At 55.9% G+C, this 21,785-nt stretch overlaps 1 protein-coding gene across 1 annotated transcript in view; it reads left to right on the forward strand.

The window, feature by feature from the left end:
• Positions 1 to 21,785, forward strand: part of Csmd2 (CUB and Sushi multiple domains 2) — a 553,852-nt gene that overhangs the window by 184,173 nt on the left and 347,894 nt on the right. The window contains 2 exon segments of the mRNA XM_047516471.1: positions 3,322 to 3,516; positions 14,969 to 15,176. Coding sequence (XP_047372427.1) covers positions 3,322 to 3,516; positions 14,969 to 15,176 — 403 coding nt within the window.

Below are 21,785 nucleotides of genomic sequence, written 5' to 3' on the forward strand. Positions count from 1 at the left end.
TCTAAGATGAACACAATACATTTCCTAGAGGGTTCGTTTTGGGGATTAGGTAAAATAAAGGTTTGAATCGGGACTAAAAACATAGCAGGCACTCAGCTCCTAATCTCCACAACAGCCCTCTGTGGGTTGAGCTCTGTCCCCTCAAAAGACACATTGAAGACTAGTCCCTGTACCTGTGATTGTGATCTTATTTGGAGATGGGTCTTGCGGATGCTCAAGTTGGGATGAGGTCAATAGGATGTGCCCCATCCGATATGGCTGGGGTCCTTATCAAAAGGGAAAATTTGGTTACAAAGACCACCAGGCAAGGATGGGGGACTGGAGTGATCCTTCTGCCAGAACTGGAGAGAGAAAAAGGATTCCCTTGCAGGTTTTCTTGGTTTTGAACTTCTAGCTTCTATACCTGTGGGACAGTAAGTGTCTGCTGTCTCAGCCACCCAGGTGCATCCCTTAGAGGACTATGTACAGCTACCCTGGCATGCTAAGATAGCTCCCTTACATGAGGAAAAAGTGTCCTCACTTTCAGATGACGAATCAAAGTCCAGAGAGGCAAATGTTACAGCTCAAGTTTACTCAGCAAGAGGTATTTGAGCCCCACGTCTACCCACTCTCCACTCACTGTGCTGCCTCTGAGAATCAGAGCTTGGGATAAAATGGTGAGGTTAGGCATGGGCACCATTTGACACCAGGTCAGAGGGGTCTGATTATGAACAACTCATTAAGTAAAGAGCAGTAAGCATTTGAGAGTGACTTCTTAAAAAAGAATCGACTTTTATTTATAGTGACGTTCCAGTCATTAATTTTGAAGGAAGAAAGCCCAAAGCAGAAGCAGGTTCATTAAAAATTTGACATTAGTAATTTAATTAAATTGGGTCTTCGTGTCTTGTTGCAGAAAATGAAATGTTAGTTCTACACCAGTTCTCAGCCCATTTCCCCTGGTGGGCTCCCTCCCCTCACCTTAGCTTACTTTCTTCTCCAAATGTTTACCTGACCCACCCCTCCCTTCCTCAATACTCACAAATCCATATCAGTTACTGCCTCTGCTGTAAGCAAGCAGCAGGGGATCATGGGAAATGCCAGCAGCAAAGGATCATGGAAAATGTCAAGTGGACCAGAAGCAGGGGATCATGGGCAACACCAAGTGGGCTAGCAGCATAGGATCATGGGAAATGTCAAATGGACCAAAGCAGGGGATCATGGGAAACACCAAGTGGGCTAGCAACATAGGATCATGGAAAATGTCAAGTGGGCCAGAAGCAGGGAATCATGGGAAACACCAAGTGGGCTAGCAACATAGGATCCTGGGAAATATCAAGTGGGCCAGAGGCAGGGGATCATGGGAAGTACCAAGTGGTCTAGCAGCATAGGATCATGGGAAATGTTAAACTGGACTAATGGACAGGATGATAGAGGTGAATCCTTTCTTCTGGCTCATCTCACTTGTCAGAGGTAGAGAATGGGGAAGGAAGAGCTGTCTGGTCCTTAAGATTAACAAAAAAAAAAAAGAAGCGTCTGAGGACAGAGACCTGCTCTGCTGGTTTTCTCAGCACCAAGCACAGTCAGCCACCATAAGTTTTTGTTGCAAAGGAATTAATAAATGAATGAGCAGCTCTTCAAACAGCTAATTAATGAACACACAAATCTGTCCCTACAAGTGCCAGGCACTGCGTTAGTCTCCAGGATACACCTGCCCAGGGCCTTGCCCTTGTGGTCTGTGACCCAGTGGGATGAGAACATCTGCCCTCTTTTGAGCACCTACTGTGTGCCAGACACCATGTGAGCCATGAAGAATCTATTACCATAATCCCAACCACGAGAGGGGTTGCCGTCCTCACTGCTTTCTCTGTTGAGGGAACTAAAGAGGTCATGGGACTCGAGGGCATGCCGGGTAAGGTGAAGAGAGCACCTGCTTTCAGACCCAGGTCAGGATGGTCCAAAGGCTTCCTTTTCCCTCTACACCAAGCTGTTTTCTCCCAGGCTGGAGGGAGAAGGAGGGCAGGCTGCCTTTTGGAGGGTTCTGAGATGATGGGGGCTGGTAGAGGGGGGTCCAGGTTGGCAGGCACCAGCCGCAGCACCACGGGAAGCCTTGTGGAGCCCAGTCTGCTGGTCTCCACCTGCTCATCGTGGCTGCCCCACCCTCTTCCTCCAGGTTCCTGATCCCTTTGTTTATCTCTAGCCTCAGGACCTCTGCACAGAGAAACACTCTTTTGGGCCTTGCTAATTCTCACTAATGTCTCAGAGTTCTGCATAAATGTCATCTCCTCCAAAAAGTTATCTCTCAGCCCTGACCTGGGGTTGGGCCCCTGCCTGGTCCTTGTGCTCCGGTGCCATTTAACCTGTCTTCAGCTGGGCACACCGCCCACGGGCCCAGGAGCTCGGGTGCTGGTGTTTACCTGCTGTGCACCAGGCTCTAAGGGCTTCGTATCTGTTAACTCACTTAATACTCCCAGTGACCCTTGGAGGAGGATGCTACTGTGATCCCCATCTCACAAATCAAACCGAGACGCAGGCTGCGTGAGACGTGCCCAGCGTCCCACAGGTAGTGAGCTGCCGAGCGGGGAAGTGACAGTCCCTGCAAGTTAGAATCTGCACTCGCCCTGCTATTCGAGTCATTATCAATGGATTCACTCGCACAGGGCTGAGACCCCTCCTCCTTGCCCAGTGGGACTGTCCTGGAACGGTAGCGACCGGGGGTCTGACCTTCAGGGCACTGGCAGTCCCAGCTCTGGGGAGAAAGGCGGAGGCAGAGGGAGCTGGGTCAGGGGTAACAAGTGCCCCTGGGCACAGAAGAGCCTCCTCCTCCCTCCCTCCTTGCTGGCAGGTCACGCCGCTCTTGCACCCTTAGGACTTCTCTGCTGAGGAGCGTGCAGTTGCAGCTGGTGGCGATAGCTTTGGCTCTGGTCACTGTACATTGTGTTCCCCGGCTCCCAATTTTCTCTTTAAACAGGTCAGACTGATGAGAACTCGGGTTCTTGTCTTCTCCCCTCACTACTGATTCCAGCATTAACCAAAGCTGGGGCCCCTGGACCTGCCGGACCACAGGGCCCCTTGGCTGCCAGGGCAGAGCACGCATGAAAACAGGACCTTGGGTTTAATGAGCAACTACTCTGTGCAATGCTCCGTGCCCTTCCGTGGAGTCTGAAATCAGGGCCACCGTGGCCAAGCGATGACAATGTTCTCCTTGGGCTCACATCCCTAGGCATCAGGATCCCCAACACCCAGGGCAGCATGTTAGAAACAGCAGAAAACACGGCTGCCCCGCCGTCGACGTCATGTGCGCGCCTCCCGCTAACTCGCTGGCGTGTCTCCCTCTCCCCACAGTTCTCCCCAGCCACACGTGCGGGAGCCCAGGGAGGCTGCCCAACGGCGTCCAGCAGGGTTCCACCTTCAACCTCGGTGACAAGGTCCGCTACAGCTGCAACCCCGGCTTCTTCCTAGAGGGTCACGCCGTGCTCACCTGCCAGGCTGGCTCCGGGAACAGTGCCACGTGGGACTTCCCGTTGCCCTCCTGCCGAGGTAGGTGGCCCGAGAGTCTGAGGGGGCGTGCTGGTGGGGGGACGCGGGCACTTCCAGCAGGGGCATTATCTCACCTGCCCTAGCAGGGCCGGGGTACCCGGTGTGGGGAGCCCAAGTCTGGGGAGCAGCCGGGTCCTCAGGGTGGGTCTCCGGGTGTCCTAGGAGCTCCCAGCCCCCAGGCGTGAGCACCCAGGTTTCCTTCCCTGCCTCAGCAAGCTTACTTTGAGTTGGTCTGCCCTGCCTGAGGGTCCTCCTGTCTCAGAGGGAGCGTGTTTTCTTTTCCTTCTTTGGAGACCACCCTCCTTTGTGTGCCTGGCTCCCCCAGCGACTTTTGGACCTCACAGTTATTCCCTTGACTTTCTTCTAAGTTCAACCTCTGCTTAGTTAACGGTTCTTCCCTCCCAACCTCTGAAGAGGTTCAAACTCTGTTTCCCTCCACGTCTCCTGGCCCGTGTGACCAGCTCACCCCCTTGGCCCAGAGCTTTCCCCTTTTGAGCTCTGAAAGTCCCAGTCCTGGAAGCCCCTCCGACCCAGCATGTGGGGACCTGGGTCACCCTACTCCCAGCCTATTCCTTATCCTCCCCCTCAACACATCATCATAGCCAAGCTTATTTCTAGAACAATTCCAATTCTTATCTAAGGATAAAAATAATACACGATTGTTTTGAAAAGCTAAGAAAAGGCAGAACATAAAGAAGCAGGCCTTTGTCAGTTTTAACCATGGGTTTTGTGTATTTCTTTCATCTTCTTCCTGTAATGTTGCATGAATGCATATTCTACAATATGTATCGAGATGAGCCTTCCACAGCACAGAGATGACTTTTAATCCACTCTGAAGGACAGCCACACCCACTGTGGGAGTCTGCCATGCAGCCCCTAAAGCTCAGCACCCTGAAGGCGCCATCTTGGTTTGTCTCCCCTCCTCACCTCCCAGTCACCCCTCTGCAGAGTGGCACTTTATACCCAGTGTTCTGCTCATATTGCCAGGTCAGATGGGAGTTGTTGGTCCTTGGCTTCCCAACAGCCTTTGGCACTGCTAATCTTTTCTTCTTACACTCTCATTTTTAAATTCCTTGAATCCAGAACCTGATAAGGGTTTGGGAGAAGCATTTCAAGGAGTCAAGCAATGATTGGAACAAGGAGCTCCTTCCTTGGTTTGAGTTTTACTTTCCTCTTGGAGGAAGCTCTTCTGTGGTGACTCTCAAAAGACTAGCTCCAAGTCTCAGCAGCTTCCTCCTCTGCCATATGCATACACCTTTTATTGTTGACACCGGGGATCAAGGTTACTTGGCATGCATACCTATTCCCCTTCTTCCCACTCCCATGGCAGACATAATTAATCGATCATAGCACCTTTCTTGATTGAGTTCAGAGACAGCTGTGAATTCCCTCCCTTCGGGCAAGCCACAACCAACCAATCTGAGTTGCCACCTCCTTTCAAGTGCATTTACTCCTCCTCAGCTAGTGGAATTGGCCTCAGCCATGTTTATCCTTCTTGGTGGATCCCAAGGGGACCAAAGTCTCTGTTCTTGCCTTCCTAAGTCCCATCCTCTCAGGTCCCACTTCTAACTCAGATTCTTCCTCTCTTCACGAGATGGAAATCAGGAATGACCAAACCAGTTGGGTGAGACCCTGGCCCCGAAACATAGGTGTGGGCCCTGTGTGACCTGACCACAGCCTGAAGCAGGTGTATGAGCTTCCACAGAGCACCCCATGCCCTGCCTGCCCTGAGGACGTGCCCCTTCATGTTCTGATCTTCCAAGGATGGTGTCAGAGTTGTGACATGCTAATGGAATAGGAAATGTGACAGCAAATGAAATTGCATAATTATTCCCTGAAATATAAGCCACAGCTTTCTTTGCAGCACTATAAATATCAGCCCTTTTGTTCAAGCCAGACTAAAGCCAAACACAGTCCCAGGGTCAGAGGCTGACGGGCTGTCATGCTGTCCTGTGAAGTAGAAATCCCACCCTGGCCCAGGCCAATATGGTGAATCCTCTCTCCTTCCAGTCCCTTTAGGAATCCTGGTCAGACTCAGCCTCCTGTGGACCTGGAACTCATGGCCGGCCATGCCTCACTTCCCCGGCTCTGCTCTGCCAGCTTAGGCTGGGAACTCGGTCCACTTTTCTTTTTCCAAAAAAAAAAAAAACCAAAACCCAACCAAACAAAAGCCCAAAGGTGTTTGCATGTCGCGCACCCTTTACCGAAGGGTCACTTACAGCTCAGCAATGCAAATGACTTGAGAGGAGAGTACCAGCAGTCCTGAGTCTGAGTCACCTGACCCCCGCCCCTGCCCGCTCTGCCCTGGCCTCAGCCTTGGCAGGCTCCAGCGTCCCCGCATCCCCACGGTGTGCACTGCACCCTGCCTCCTCTCTCCAGCCCCTCCTGCCTTCGTACCCATGGCACCTCCATCCCGTTTCAGGACTTGCATCCACTTGGGCACAGAAGCCGGTCTCCTCTTGGATTTGCCATCTCCTGCTGCCTGGCATGCTTCTCCCCTCCCAAGCTGTTTAGGTGTGGGGTGGCATTTTCCTTAACAGAGAGAACTCTCACCCTGAGGGAAAGCCTGGGTCTGGCTGCCACAATCCTTCTGTTAACCTCACTGGCCAGAGAGAAGCCATGAGGGCCACCGGGGCATGCATACCTGTCCCCTCCTTCCCTCTCCCAGGGCAGACGTAATGAATTGATCGTAGCACCCTTCTTGCTTGAGTTCAGAGACGGCTGTGAGTTCCCTCCCAGGGAATTCTTCTCCAGGTCTGAGCATATCCCTGCAGTCCCTTGACCATGTGCCTGCCCACTGCGGGTGGCTGCGGGTCTTTCGGCGGAAGGACGCCAGTCTCCTGCGTTCACTGCACCAGTGACCCATGGGACCATGGGTGTGGGCCAGGGGGCCCCCTGTTGGCACAGCCGTTTCCCGTCTCTCCATTTCCCTTCCAGCTTCCCAGCGGATGAGGACCCTGCCCCCACCCCTGACTTTACTCCCTGCTCCTCCCCCTTAAATGCTGGGAGCCTGGGAATTCCTCCCTGGGAATTCCATCGTCTGTCTGGAACCTCTTCTCCACTCTGACTCTAACTTCCAACTTCAGCCCACGTGGGAGGCGAATGCTCCAGGGAGCCCCTCTGGGCCTGGTGCATCCACACCCTGCCTCTGTTTCCCCAGCTCAGTGACGAGTGTCCCCACCAGAGGTGGCCAAGCCTGACAGCCCGGCACTCAGCTCTGCCCTTCCTCCTTGCATTCCTGGCTGCTGCCCGCTGCGCTGGCCCACTTCCTCCACCCCAACCTCCGCCTGGGAGGCCTCCTCCTCCCCACCTGCCTCCCTGCCAGGGCCCTTCAGTGGACAGCTGTCCTCAGGCCCACCCACCACCCAGTCTGTCCTTCGCAGTGGGTGTGAACTTCCCAAGACATGGTCTGACACCATCACGGGTTGCTTAGAATCTCCTCAGGGCTCTCCTCAGGGGCGAGTTCAGATTCCCTAGCATGGAGCCCAAGGCCTATCCGAAAGTCCCACAGACCTTCTGCTCTGCCTTCTCTGAAGCTGCTCCCCACTGAGCGGCACAGAGGGCACACCAGGGAGCCAGCCAGGAAAGCCTGGCTTGCGGGAGGCTTCAGGCCCCGGAGGCCTGTGGTTTAAGGGCCGAGGTGAGGCTCCGCTCTGAGGCTGAGGGAGAGTACAATTGCTGTCCAGTTCCAGGGCCGCCCTACTCTCCGGGGCGGTTCTCTGTCCCAATCTGCTGCTGACTGTAGGAGTGTCCTCACAGGCCTCCCCGTGATGTCAGGGCTTTTCTGAGAGTCGTTGTGCAGAGTTCTTCGTTAGGAGGCCGAGCCAACCTGGAGCAAAGGGTGCTTGCCTCGCTCCACACGCCCGAGTCAGTCAGGACAGAGTTGAGGGGCTCATGCTCCAGAAGGATTTAAACCTCTCGGCCTTTCTTCCCCTCTCGGAGAACTCTCGAGGGCTGGTATCTGTGTGGTAAACCCATCCACTGGACAGTGGCCTGTAAATATTTGCAGAAGGAATGGCTGGGAGGGCCTGATTCACCATCGGGATCACACAGGCAGACATGCGCAAGAGGGAAGCTCCTGGCCCCAGTCACCCCACCTGCCCAGCAGCTCTGAGTGACAAGATCTCTTTACCACCAAAGCCACCAGAGTAGATTGGAGGTCAGGTGTGTCTGCTCCACACAGGAAGTGCCAGGTGTGTCACGGAAAGGTGGACCCAGCCTAGGGGCAGAGCACAGACTCAGGAAATAGGCAGCCACTGGGACCAGGGGGCAGAGCAGGTTTGAGGCCAGCCTCAAGGAGGCCCATCTCAAGGGTTCTGGCCCACCCAGGCTTAGTCCAGTGGCAGAGGGCAGGAGGTGGGCTGGTGACCGCCCTGTGCTTCTGTCACTCTGGGTGCGTGTTCAAAGGCGGAGGTCCCAGGGAGGTGCTGGGCTCTGTGTGACCTCATGGATCCATAGGAAGGATGACCTGGTGGCTCTCAACAATCAGCCTCTGGCTTTTGAAGGGTGTTGGCTGAAGATCAAAGAAGGCTTCGTGAGGAAGGAAGGGGATTCAGATATGCTGGGGTCCAAGAGGTGGCGGGGGGAAGCTGGCCAGAGCAAGACAAGCTGGGCATGAGCGATTCACACCAAGCGCTGGGGGCTGCAGCCAGGTCTGGGGAGGTGGGCCCGGGTCTGCAGAAGCAGTGCCGAGCTGCATTCCAAACGTTCTGGCCCAGAGGAAGGAGCGTGCAGAATGTGAAACAGACACGGGGGTCCAGACCGCAGGGCCGGTGCGTGGAGCCAGACAGCCCAGGTTCCGCCCCAGCTCAGCCGTGTGGTCACCAGCCCACTGCTAAACCTCTCTGAGTTTTCACGTGGGGACAGAAGGCACAGCCATGTGGGATGGATGGCTCCCTCGTTCACTCAGTGATCGACAACTCTGTTGCATGTGAACCGTGTGCCAGCCGGCCATCGATCCAGTCCCCATTTACTAACTGGTTACGTTGTGCCAGATATTGTTCTAGATATAGAAAGTCACCGGGATGATCAAGTCAGATCAAACTCCACGCTCTCACGGAGCCCACCTTCCAGGCAGCCTGAGACAGAAAACAGACAAAACCCAGGCAAGCAGATGTCGTGGGCGGGATAGGACCTGGGAAGGAAGGGAAGCGGTCAGAGGACGGTGCCTCAGACGGAGCCACAGCAGGGCCCATGCAGCTGAGTCCTGGAGGACCAGCTTGTCCGGCGCAGGCCTGGGGAGGGCCATGCCCCAGGGCTCAGGCCCAGAGGTGACAAGAGTAGAAAACAGGCCCCTGCAGCAAAAGCAGAGGGGGCGGGTAGAGAGGGCAGGGCAGCTGAAGCAGGTGGGAAGCAGGGGTTTGGTTCCGAGTTCAGGAGGCCGCCAGGAGAGAGGTCTCGCTCTCTGATTCGACTTAACTTCTGAACAAAGACCACCGTGGATGCTGTTGGGCAAGAGGCACAGGGAGAACAGCGGAGAGGCCGTCGGGAGCTGGTGCACTCAAGCGCAGGGTCATGCCGAGGTTGGGGCTGCGGTTGGGGTGCAGCCCACAGGCCTTGCCAGTGGTTGGATGTAGAGGCTGATGAGGCAGAAGGACAAGATGGGCTCTTTCTGGAGGGCTAGCTGGGTGGGGGTGAACAGGACAGGGGCAGGAAGCCCGTGTCCTCAGGAGAATCAAGCTAGCTCATTCTGTCCGGGTAACAGTAGCGGTGAGACCGACCGGTGGGGTGTGACTTCTGCAGCTGAAAGGAGTCCTGAGCTGGAACGGCCGGTCTGGGGAGGAGGAGACCCCGGACAGCAGGCACACAGCCAAGGGGTCCGGGCGCCGCATGCCCAGCCTGCTGTGTTCACCAGATTAAACAACACGGAGAAGACGCCCCGCGCCGGGTCACGCCCAGTAGCACCTGGAGGGAGTCCGAGCACGGACCACAGCTGGGCCCTGACCGCAGGGTCTCGTGCAACCACTGACCGTAGTGCTTCTCCTGCCTCCTTCACCGTTGCTCCTCTCCAGAACCAGTTCCCAACCTGGAATCTGCAGTCCAGCACCCAGGTCCACATCCCAGCCTTGCCACGTGCACCTATGGCTGGGCAGCTTTAGAACATTACTCAACCTCTCTGGGCCCCAGTTTTCTCCCCTGTCAATAGGAATTAGACCACTACTTAACTCAGACGCTGGAGCGGGTTTCTGGTGAATAGATGCGTGAAGCAGAGGGCCTTATTCACCGCGGCAGTTCAGTGAGTCAGCTGTCATTGTGACTGTTACTGCCCTGACCACGGCTGGCCAGGATTTCTTCAGTGCTGTAGGCCAGACCCTGCGTTATCTAATTTAATCCTCACAAAAACCCTAAGAAATGAAGGTGTCCTCGAATTCGAGAGGGGACCCGAGACCTGGAAAGGTGGAGGGGCCAGGATTCAGCTCTGGTGCGTGTGTCCACCAGCTGTGATCTTGACCCCTGCTGTCTCTTGGTGGCCCATGACCCTCAGCAGAAGACACAGTGACCACGACTCCCAGAGTTCTCCAGCCTTGTGGTCCAAGCCTTGGGGGCATGTGTCCCCTGTGGGGTCCACCAGGCCAGGGACTTCCTGGGCTCCCGTGGTTCCCCTTGAGCTTCCTGGAAGCTCTTTGGGAGGAAAGCCCCTAGGAAGGGGCCTGAGGTTGCTCTGCTGTCCTAGTGCCACTTCAGGGCGGAGGCCATGGTGCCAGGGCTGCTTTCCCTTCTTCAGAAGGAAGCCTCGCCCCGGGGCTCGGCCACCTCCGCCTGAGTGGGAGCCTCTGGGTCAGCATCGCGGTGATTGAGCCCTGGGAGACAGAGAAGCAGGAGGGTACTGGGGGAGGCTCTGGAGTCAGTGTCCTGGGTTCAAATCCCGGTTCTGACATGAGGTTGCTATGCAACCAGAGGAAAGTTTTTTAAAAATCATGAGCCTCGGTTTCCTCATCTGTAAAATGGGGTGACATGCCTGTCTTGGCATGCAGTTTGAGAGCTGATATATGAGAAATGCAGATGAAGCCTTCTGCAGGTTGCCTGATTTTTGGGGAGACCTACATCTGCATCCATCTCCCCAGGAGGACGGGAGTATCTGAGGAAGGAGTCTAGGAGTCATGGCAAATTGTCCTTAGGAATTGGTAATTTCCTAATTTTAAGAAGGAGCATCTTTGATAAAGGCCAAGGATAAAGGGGCAGAGACCAGAGTCCCCAAGAAGAGGAGACTAAGGAGGCTGAACAGGTTATCAGCATGGACAGGACACTGAGCCATACTGTTCAAGGAAAGGGGCAGGGCTGTGGCTCTGGGTCACTCCTCCCCGTCTCTCTCCACCTTGCCCCTGGGTTTCAAGATGGCGGCCTCTCCCAGGGCCTTCCAGCTTCTTCATTACCTCAGAGGCTGAGGGACCCTGGGGAGGGGGAATATGGACAGAGCCCAGAGCTGTGGACCCTGGAACCTCCAGGTGTCCAAGATGGTGTCCTGGAGGTGGCCGGAGTAATGTGCAGGATCCTCCATGGCCACGTGGACCTAGAGGGTCGTGGTAGAGTCAGCAGAGAGCGTGGGGGACGGTTTTCTAAAATCATGGTTAATTGGAGAGATTTCAGTAGAGCCTAAAGTTGACCATAAATAAAGTCATAAACTTGGAAAGGCAACTATCAGCAAAATACACCTGCACCTCGAAACGTGCACTGCTTCAGGAGGCGTCAAAGGCCCCTTGCCAGGGGAGGAGAAGGTGCGGATGAATATTTTAGGACCCTGGTGTCGGATGAAGGTTATATTTTATGACTACCAAGTTGTAACCATGAAATATGACGCCCTGTTTAAAGTGTGAGAAAATGGCCAAACAGCTTTTACGGCATCTTCAATCAAAACAGGAAGGGGCCAGAGGGAGGGTGTCAGAAGAGTCCAGGAAGCAAGGTGGCATCTTCAGAGGGGACTGGTGGCTCTGGCCAGCAGGTCACAAGCACCCAACACCTCATTTTTAGCACTGTCCAGCAGTCCTTGGCTAAAATCAGGGAGTTGAAAAATCCTAGGATGACTTTACCAAACCAAAGGGAGGCATGGTAGGGATGAGACAACCATCTGGATTTCGCTGGGGTCCAAACTCAGCCACTTCCTGTGTGACCTTGGGCAAGTGACTTACTCTCTCTGAGCTTCAGTTTTCCTCTTTCATTTACTTGCTCATCAGATGTGTTTTGCATGTTTGCTAAGTGCTGGGGACAGAACTGACACAGCCCTTCTTTCAGGGAGTTTACTGGCTAGACATTAAAGAGATAACAACATAAGTGACCAATGAGGTGTGTGCAGTAATCATGAGAAATTATGTGGTATTCTGAAATCGTAGACTGGGGAGAGGGGAGTGTTCTATTTCTGAAAGGTGCTAGAGGACCTAAAACCTAGGACAGGTCCAGGCAGGCCCAACAAGGTAGAGGAGAAGGTTCTAGAAGGAGAAAGTAGAGTTTTCAAAAGTTCTGGAGTGGGGAGATGCGAGGTGTACCCACAGAACCAGGAGGAGGCTACTGTGGTTGCAACTGGCCTGAGGAGGGACGCACAGCGTCCTCCAAGGCCGCAGGATATTCTTCCTGATCCTGAGTGAGTGGGAGTCATTGCAGGTCCTAGGGAGAGGGGTCATCAGGTCTGTGCTTGCCAGTGTCCTGCCGTCCACTGTGAAGGGTGGGCGGACTGGAGGACAAGGGACACCTGGACCCTGTCCAGGGGTGGGGGCTGAGAGCTGCTATTGCCATGGGGTGGGATGTGGCTTCCAGCTGCACGGTAGCAGTGGAGGTGGGAGACAGTCCCTGGCCACTGGGGACAGATGGGCTGGGTGAGGTGCAGAGCAGTGGAGTCCCCAGAGCAGCCAGCCAGGTGCAGCGTGAGCCTCCAGGTGGCCACAGGGCTGCGCAGCGTCCTCTCTACCCGAGCCCCGCGTCCCCAGCCTCCCTGCTGTCCTCCTGCACACAGGGCCAGCTGAAGGGAGCAGCGTGGACTGGGGTCTGCAAGGGGCTCCCTGCCCAGCCCTCAGCCAGCCCGGGTTCCCAAGAGTGGCCTCCAGGACCCCTGCTCCTGTTCTGCCTGGTCCTCCCTCCCACGCTCTCTCCCTCCTCGGGCTGCCTCCTCTCCAGCTCTGCCGCGTCCCCTGTCCACTCTCTGTAGCCTTCTCCACTCATCCCGCTGACCCCAGGCCCTGCGCCCTCAGGGCCCCACACCCTGGGACGCACGTGGCACCTTGTCCCTGCAGCTGACCCTGGACCTGGGTGTGGGCGGAGCCAGCGGGATGGGGTCCCCTCTTCCCAGAGGGCGGCTCCTCCGGGTGCTCATTACCCAAACCTCATCTCCACGTCCTCCGCCTCTTCCCTGCTGGAGACCCCAGTCCCACCTCTGTCCTGCCCCCTCCCCATGCCCTGGCCACCACTGCTCTGATGGCTGGGACCCCCCTGCACTGTTCTCCTGGCCCCCGCCCCACCCCTCATCTGTCCATCACTGGGGACTGAAGTCGTCTTTCTAGAACAGGCCGGGCCCTCTCCACGCTGCAGACCTCAGCCAGACCATGGAGGCCGTTCCCAGCCAGCTCTGCGCTCCCTCCCCGGCCCCTCTGTGACCAAGCTGGAGCCCTGTGCTTTGCGGTGTCCCCAACCGCACACCCTCCTGGCCTGGTGGCCAGGCAGCCTCCAGCACACCCTGCTCCACCCCCGTCTTCCCCGAGACTCCCCCAACCCCAGGGCGGCCCACCGGGGCCAGGACTGTGGACTGTCCACCTGTGCAGGCAGGGCCTGGACGGCGTGCTGGTCACCACAGGCCCAGTGCCCCAGGGAGCGACATGACAGGCCCCCTGTTTGCTGGGCAGCTCCTGCGGCTCAGCTCCCTGGCGGTGCTGTGCAGGCCCCTGCGGAGAGATCCCAGGGAGGGGCGTCAGGCGGCTCCAGGAGACGAGCCCGCGGGGCCGCTGGCCAGGGTTGAGAGCCCAGCAGCGCCGACCCCAGCTGCTTCCCCAACGGCCTCCTCCCTGGGGCCTGGATAGCTGGACGGGGTCAGGGGAGGCGAGAGGGGAAGGAGCCAGAGGAACCTGCCCTCGCTGGGCCTCGGGGCCCCTGGACGGGCAGCTTTCCTCCTGCCCCACCCACAGCCTGCCTCCCTGCCTGTGGGAGACCCAGCTGCCTGCTCTCGTGCTTCCCTCTCCCCAAGGCCAGAGGCAGGCGGCTCCCAGATGCAGTGTGTTCTGCGGGCCCAGAAGCCTCTGGCCACGCCTCCTGCTACCACCTGGCCCCAGACATCTGTTCTCACCTGGATCCTCCCAGCAGCCTCACCAGGCTCCCCTGCCTCTGCCTCCCTTCATGGTGTGCTCTCTGCAGCCGCCCCAAGGATTCTGCTAAAACACAAATCATTCCTCACCCTGCCCTGCTCAGAACCTTCCACTGGATTCTCTCATGTGAATCAAAACCCCCATCCTCACAGGGGCCTCTAAGGCCCTCTTTGTCCAGGGTCCCACTGGTCTTGTCCCCTTGTCCCTGTCACTGTCCTCCCTGTTCTGCTGCTCCATCCCCCCAGTTTCTTGATGCCTTTCAAGAGTGCCAGGCTTCTCTACCCCAGGGCCTTTGCATGTGCAGTTCCAGCTATTGGAACGTCTTCCTGCAGATAATCACATGGCTTGTCTCTCCCTCCTTTGGGTCTTGGCAGTGTCCCTCCATGACACTGTCCCCACCCACCCTTTCCAAAATGTCCAGGCCCCATGGGACATACCTGTCCCTTCTGTACTTGTCACCACCTCATTTGCCAGAGTGTCTTTATTTACTGTGAGTAGCCTTGATTACAGGGCAGCGGCTCTTATTTTATTCACAACTGAATCCCTCGCACTTCCAACAGCATCAGAGGTCTGAACGTGCACAGGGCTGGATCACAGCCAGCCTGGGGACAGGAAGACTGCAGAGATCCAGCAGGGCTTTGTCAGGCCGGAGTGCCCCGGGGAGTTTCGCCCAGGGAGTTGTGTGGAATTTCTGTTTTGTTTTATCAAATATCACAGCATGAGATCTGGCGGGAAGAAAGTTTCTATTCACCTCAGCTGCAGCCCTGAAGATGGACAGGGCAGCTGAATGCTTCTCCCTCCGGGTCATGGAGGAGCCTGTGGGATAGAGGTTAACAGTGTGTTGCTAGGAGAGGGTTCAGCTAGTAGCTCTGCCACTCATTTGCTGTGTGACTTTGGCCAGGTTATTAACAACTCTGTGCATTGATTTTCCTTATCTGTTATATAAAGACAGCCATATCTAAAATTCCCCCGACAGTGCCTAGCACCCGGGAAGGGATGTGGAAGTGTTTGAAGTCACTTTTCCTCTGCCAGTTCAGACCAGGATCTTGTGTGAACTGTCTGTCTGCCATGTTCCGGGCCCCTTTCTGACTCTCCTGGGCAAAGCCCACCCGGAGTGCCGGGTCCTGGAAGCCAGAACCCTCACGCCAGCCTCTGGTCTCTGCCCGCAGCGGACGATGCCTGCGGCGGGACCCTGCGGGGCCAGAGCGGCATCATCTCCAGCCCCCACTTCCCCTCCGAGTACCACAACAACGCCGACTGCACCTGGACCATCCTGGCCGAGCTGGGGGACACCATCGCCCTGGTCTTCATCGACTTCCAGCTGGAGGACGGCTATGACTTTCTGGAGGTCACAGGGACCGAAGGCTCCTCCCTCTGGTGAGTACCCGCCGGCCCCTGGCTTCCCCCTCGGGTGCTCTGCAGGGCCGCCCCGGGACTCTGCCCTTTCTTTCTACCTTCTGACTCCTGCTCGTCATAATGAGACACCGGCGCATTACTTTAAAAACTCCAGTAAATATTTACAGCGATTTTCGCGTCTGATTTGAAGTGTGTCCTTGACGCAGAATTTCGTGGCGGGCCTTGGTTCAGCAGCTTGCACCAAGACGGAAAGTGTTGCTGGTTTCAGGGCGGCAGGGTCTCAGCAAGACCCTCTGAGCTACTGCCTCATTGAAATAGCGTCCGAAGGCCCAGGCGGAGCCATCCACCAAGGGACCAGAACCTGCAGGGGCGACTGCTGTCCCACGCCCAGGGTCTCGGGGTTGTGCGGTGTGGAGGGTGCCAGCTGCCCGTGGTGTGTCCCACGGACGTCCTGGGACATTGATGGGTCAGGGAGGGGACGGTGACCAAGGACTCAGCAGCCTCTGTTGCCTGGTGTCTCCCAGACCTGGACTCAGGATGTGCCCACACCGAGCTGCCTGCTGGGCAGAGCAGCTCACGGGCTCCTGGTCTCTGTGGCTGCGTCCCCCGGGTGAGATGCGTGGGACTTTGTCAGCACTTCAGGGCCTGGGGACAAATGTGTCCAGATGTGCTTCAGGAAGGGACGTTGTGGCCTCCCGCTGCCAGAGGGAGGCTGGACGCAGGGCTCAGGATGGAGGGCTGACGGGGTGTCAGCGAGGCTGCTGGGAGAAGCAGGGGTGGCGGTGGCCAGAGTCCGACAAGGGTGGTGTCCAGGGAGGGCAGGGAGGCGCCCCCAGCCCCGCAGTGGTCAGGGGGCGGGGAGGAAGCAGGGAGAGGGGAAGCTGGGGTGCTGGTGGACATCCGGCTGTGCTGGTGGAAGATCACAGAACCCAGGGCAGGAGAGCCTGATGACCTGGAAGGAGGCAGTGGGAATGGACTCGGACGTGGGGACCAGTGTGAGAGCGCTCCGGATTCCGGTGCGGTGGCTGGCGGGGTGACTGCGGCCCGGAGACCTTGCGTCACTCACCTCCTCCCCTGGGAGGTTGGGAGAAGCCCCTGCAAGACCAAGACTGGCTCTGCCCCACAGAGGCTGGGCTTCCCTAAACCAACCTCCGGGCCCCAGGGGAGCGGGGTCAGAGGTCAGCAGAGCCCCATCTCACTGGCCCCAGGAGCTGCCCCGCCCCCGACCTCGGGCCCCGCCCCTGACCTCGGGCCCCGCCTCTTTTTGTAAAATACCTTTTTTTTTTTAATTGTAAAAGGAATACAAAACAGAGAAAACCTACAAAGGTAGAGAGAAATGAATAACAATGATTAAAATTCTGTCATATTCCCCCTTGGCCTTTTTCGCTTGGCCTAGATCAAGCTAGCTGGCGACTTTAATATTTCATATTTATGTATTTTGATATTACAAAATTATGATCTTAATATATCTGTAGTCATGTATTTTTAACTTGGCGTGATATCATGAAATAGTTTTCCTGTTTCATTACAGATGCCCTCCAAACTATAAAAGCCATGATAAAAGTATCATTTATTAAGCATTTGCTACCAATAGGTGCCAGGCCAGGTCTAAGCTCTTTATAGTTAAAATTTCATTTCGTCTCCATTAAAAACTCTATGAAGTCGGTTGCATAATTTTCCTCTCTTCACAGATGAGGAAAATAAGGCCCAGAGAGGTCAAACTACTTGCTTGGGTCACACAGCTAGTAAGGAACAGACCTGGGATTCCAATCCCCCAGGTTGGTCCTACTCTGAAGCCTGTCTTCTCAGCCAGGACAGCACACAACGATAAACTCCATGGATGGTGGGCTTTCTTGGCTGTGTGTCACTCCCTCTTAAGAGGTGGCACGGTTAGTCAGATGTCTTGTTGGATTATTCTCCCGTACACTGCATGAAGAGATGCCAGGCGGATATTCTTACCAGTCTTAAGCCCTGTTTGACTCGCTTGCTTATCTGTGGGTCATACGGTCTCCACCGGCTTCCGCCCCCCGAGGTGTGAGTCTCCACATTGTCCAAACTTAGGGACTGAAACAAATCTGAGAGAGTATCCCTTTTCTTATTAAGTCACTCAGTGGGGAAGGCATTAAGCAGAGGAAATCGTTAGGGGAGTCATTCAGAACTCTTTGCTCTGAGATTAAATTATAATTATTTACAGGGCCCGTGTCACCACCGCCAGGCAGGATGCATTTGTTGTTCTAATTTATACGTGCACCGCAATCACGGGAAACCGACGGGCGGGCGGGCAGCGCCATGTGGAAGGAAGCGCTCTCCCCGGCCCCTCGCCTTTATGGATCCCTGGCTTCCCGTGAAAATCCGCTGCTGCTGGTTTACGAGCAGCCTGCTTTTATTCGCATGCAGTAAGATTTCAGGCTGTTCTCCCGAGTTCTGGGCCGAGGCAGAGAAGGACCACAGAGCCTGTTAGAAGAGATGGATTTGAACAGACGGGCGTCCCTTTACCTATCAAGAAGTCGGGGAGCCCTTCGAGAGAAGCGAACCTCTGCACGCCCTGTACCGGCAGCGGCTTCCGCTGGGTCGGAAGAGAAGGGTCGCAGTGTCCCTGAGTCGCTTTCCACCACTGCGCCTCCCTCGGGTGGAGAAACCTTGGGAGGGGTTCCACGGGGGTTCCGTGGTTGGGATTTCATGGACTAGTGAAAGAAGCGTGGAGACCTAGGACGGATCACTTATTATTTTGCAAGTAAGGCTCTTAAAAGAAAACCCCGCCAACCCTCCAGCTCATCGTTTCCTAAAACAAAAGACAATTCCGCCAAAAAACGGGGCAGGAAATAATCCCTGGGTCACCTCGCGCTGACATCCTGGAAGATGGGGCAGGGACCCCACATAAGTAGCAGTGCCCGCCCAGCACCTGAGCCCCACCGAGCGGTGGGCTCGACCTTCCGGTTTTGCTGGTCCACAGGGGCCTTTGGAATCCAGCAGTGTAGGCTTTGGACCGCGAGAGCTGAGCCTGGCCCCTCTGGCGTGTTTGGAGAGTCCCTTGTGGTTTAGAATCGCTCTCCCTTTGTTAATTGCACTGTGCGAGGTCAACCAGGAGCAAAAGCTGGGTGTCCCCATCCAGACGGTAGATTAGGTACTGTTCCCTCACTGGCCACGCGCATGCACACACACACACACACACACACACACACACACACACACACACTGTCTCCAGTTCACTCAACTCAGTTTGGAGGCCAGAGTTCTCACGCTGACCCTTCCGCGGGTGGGCTCCTTCTTCCTTCTTCTCTGACCCCATCAGTTCTCTCCTTCCCCCCAAATTAAAGGAAACTGCCCTCACTACTGCTAAAGGTCCTCGCGGGGCCCTGGACCTTGCCGCAGGGCGGGGCCCAGGAGAGGCAGACCTCTGAGCGCGGGAGGATCCGGGTCCCTGGAGCGTGTCGGGAGGAGCTGCCTCTGCTTTCGGGGTCAGTGGAGCAAAGGGGTCAGAACCTCCTGGGCCCGAAGGTCTCCCCTGCTCCTTCTGTTTGAGTCTCTCTGAATTCTCTTCTGGGCGAAGAAAAAGAAAGCAAGCCAGGCATGCCCTCCACGAATGTGGGAGAGGGGGCCAGGGCGTCCCCCTGGGGTTACACATGGAGCTGCAGAGTGGCCTCCAAGGAGGAGGGAGCAGCCTGGGAGCAGTCAATGTGGCCTCAGAGCTGCCTTAGTGGCTGTGCCATCTTGGGATATTCACCAACCCCTCTAAGTCTCAGTTTCTACATATGAAAACGGGGCTCATACCACCCTACAAAGCATGTTGAGAGTGTTAAGCCGGCAAGCCACTGCCCGGCCCCTCACGGGGACCACCTCCTGGGGTGGGGACCAGAGCTCGGGCTCATCTCTAAGGGAAAAGGGGGGAGATGAGGCACCTCCAGCTATCTGAGCCTCGTGGGTTCCATTCTTAGTGGTGCCCTTGAGGCTGTCAGCCAAGCCTGGTGGCATCTCACCAGGCAGAAAGGCCCAGCCTGGCTGCCCAGAAGGATCCAGCTCCTGGGGAGTAGTCTGGAAAACCAGATGAAGTGGACTGGGTGGGGGGGGGGGGTCCCCGGCTCAGACTGGAGGATGCCCTTGCAGAGGTCAGAAGGCAGTGGGCGGAGCTTTTGCCCTGCGCAGGCTTATGTGGGAGGTGCCACCTCTCTGCCCCGCCCAGCCCCAGCCAGGCCACTGAGCTGCTCTGCCTGGGAAGCCCAACCAGAAGGCCCTGGCTGAGCCGGCTGGGAGCAGGGGCTCTCCAGCCAGGCGGCACAGCCCCTGCGAGCGTGTGGAGGGGCATTCACGGTGACAACTTTAGGACACAGGGAGGGGAGGGGATCTCCCCCAGACCCCCCCCGCTGTCTCTGCGATTGAGACTGGAGGGTCCCATCGGGCCTTCCTTTCTCCCTGCCCCCTCCCCCCCCCGGGGCAATTTCTTCCTAGACCAGGGAGGGCAGGTGTGAGCCAGGAGCTGGCTTGCACTCAGATCCAAAGCCACCCTTGTCCCCTTGTCCCTGGGGCCAGTGGAACGGCCAGCTGCGGGGGTGCGATGAAGCAGAGGGTCGCAGGGTCACCCACCGAGGCCGAGCCTGAGTCACAACTAAAGGCATGGGGGATGACTCTAAGGTTCACGAAGTCCCACGCATGGGAAGGAACTTTGGGCTCTCCCACCATGCACACCCCCACCCCACACCCCGGCCCATGATCACTTGATCACATGATCATTGCCTGCCCACTCAGTATGTCCCCACACCCCCAGGCCCAGTCCCCATTGACCTGTAGGTGACAGACTTGCCTCCTCCAAGCATCACAAGTAGGAAAAGGGCAGGGAGCCCTTTGCAGGGCTTCAGAGGAGGACACTGTCCCGGCAGGAGAGGGAGGCCCCAGGATGGAGGCTGCCTGGGAGCCAGGCCTCAGTGAAGGGACCGTTTTGACATGGGAGATGATGGGGCAGGAAGAGCATCTTCTAGAGGTGCTGCCTGGTTCTCCCAGGCGGCGAGCAGTCCCTGGGATGCTGGTGGGAGAGGACCAGGTCCCAGGCCTTCTCCAGGGAGGATGAGCCCACTGCACATCCCTCTCAGGGGCTCCGGTGTCCACTTTTGAGTTCAGGCAGCTCCCTGCCCCTAGGAAGAGGAGAAGAAAGTCCATTCTTCCCCTCTGCACTTCCCAGGTCCGGCTCCAGCCGCTGGACCCTCGGCTGCTTTCAGAGAGCATTTCCCTGGGAAGCAGCTGGAGCTACTCTGAACCCAGCAGGCGGCCCTTGGGGCTCACCACTGAATCTGCTCACCTGGCCCCTCCTCTTCACCTCCGAGGAGGGAGGAACGTCTTTCGCTTTGTTCTCTGCGTTTGTTTGATTTCGTATCTGTTGGTGGGAAGTCGAAAACTCCCATTTCTACTTAATAGATGTTCAGTTTGAAATTTTTGCTAGTGATATTCTTTCTCCTTTTGAAAGACATTGTTTTAATCATTAGGCATTTTACACATTAGGAATTTAAGCCAACTAGAAACATTTGATCTCAGTGACTTTTAACTAGAAATTTCTTACCGGAGCCATTAGTTGCAGATAGAGTTAGAACGAGAATAACACGCCAACGGGGATCTCTTAATAATAACTGTTTGCTTATTTGCTCATTCACATATACTTTATCAAACCATTGGCTTAGATTATTTACGTTCACTGTTACTTTCCCCCTATTTATTTTCCATAATTGTTTATTGAGACCCTTTGGCGCAGTAGGCTTGCCTGGGTGCTAGGGAGACAAAAGACACAGTCGGGGTTCCTGAGGAGTTATTGATTCACTCCACAAATGTTTATGTAATAGCCAGGCACTGTGCTGGACCCTGGAGCTCACACCCGGAGCCAAGAGGCAGAATGTTATTAAATGTTTTACAATAGCCTATGTTAGGTACTTTTCTAAGAGGCATAAAGAAGTTCTTCCAGGGAATGAAAAGACAAATGCCACAACCAGGATTCTTTTGGTTCAAGAAATAGAAACCCATCTCCAACTGACTTAAGCTAAAGAGGGAATGTGTTGGTTTCTGTAACTGAAAAGCCCAGGAACTGGCTTCAGGTACTGCTGGATCAAGGTAAACAAATAATGTTGTTCCCCCTCCCAAGTCTTTGCTGTCCTACGTGTTAGCTTCAGTCTCAGGCAGGTTTTCCCCATGAAATGGCAAAGGCGACATCCATGTCCATCAGGTCTCTGTAGCCAACCTGTTTCAGCAATCCTATCTGGAAGGGAGTATCTTACTGGATGGCTCCTGCAAAAGCTCCCAGCTGAACCTTGATTGGACCTGACTCGATCATGTGCCCACCCCTCAACAGCCTAGAGCCAGAAGGTACCCTCATTGACCAGACCCATGTCACATGACTGCATGCCCCACTCAGACCTCGTGCTAGGCGAAGGATAGGAGCGGTTCCACAGAGGGAAACCCGGCAGCGGGAAGGCAGAAACTGAGATTGTCCTCCACAATGTGTCAGTTTCCCCTATGTGACGGAGGCACTGATGGGGGACTCGGTAAATGAGTCTCCCAGGGACTGAGCTTCAATGTGAACTGAGGAGCAATCTTGCCAGAGGAGTGAACCAGGACAGAGCTAGGCTATGTCTGGGGTGTGGAAAGCCAGGT

Source organism: Sciurus carolinensis, chromosome 1, assembly GCF_902686445.1.
Source record: "Sciurus carolinensis chromosome 1, mSciCar1.2, whole genome shotgun sequence".
Classification (NCBI taxonomy): Eukaryota; Metazoa; Chordata; class Mammalia; order Rodentia; family Sciuridae; genus Sciurus; species Sciurus carolinensis.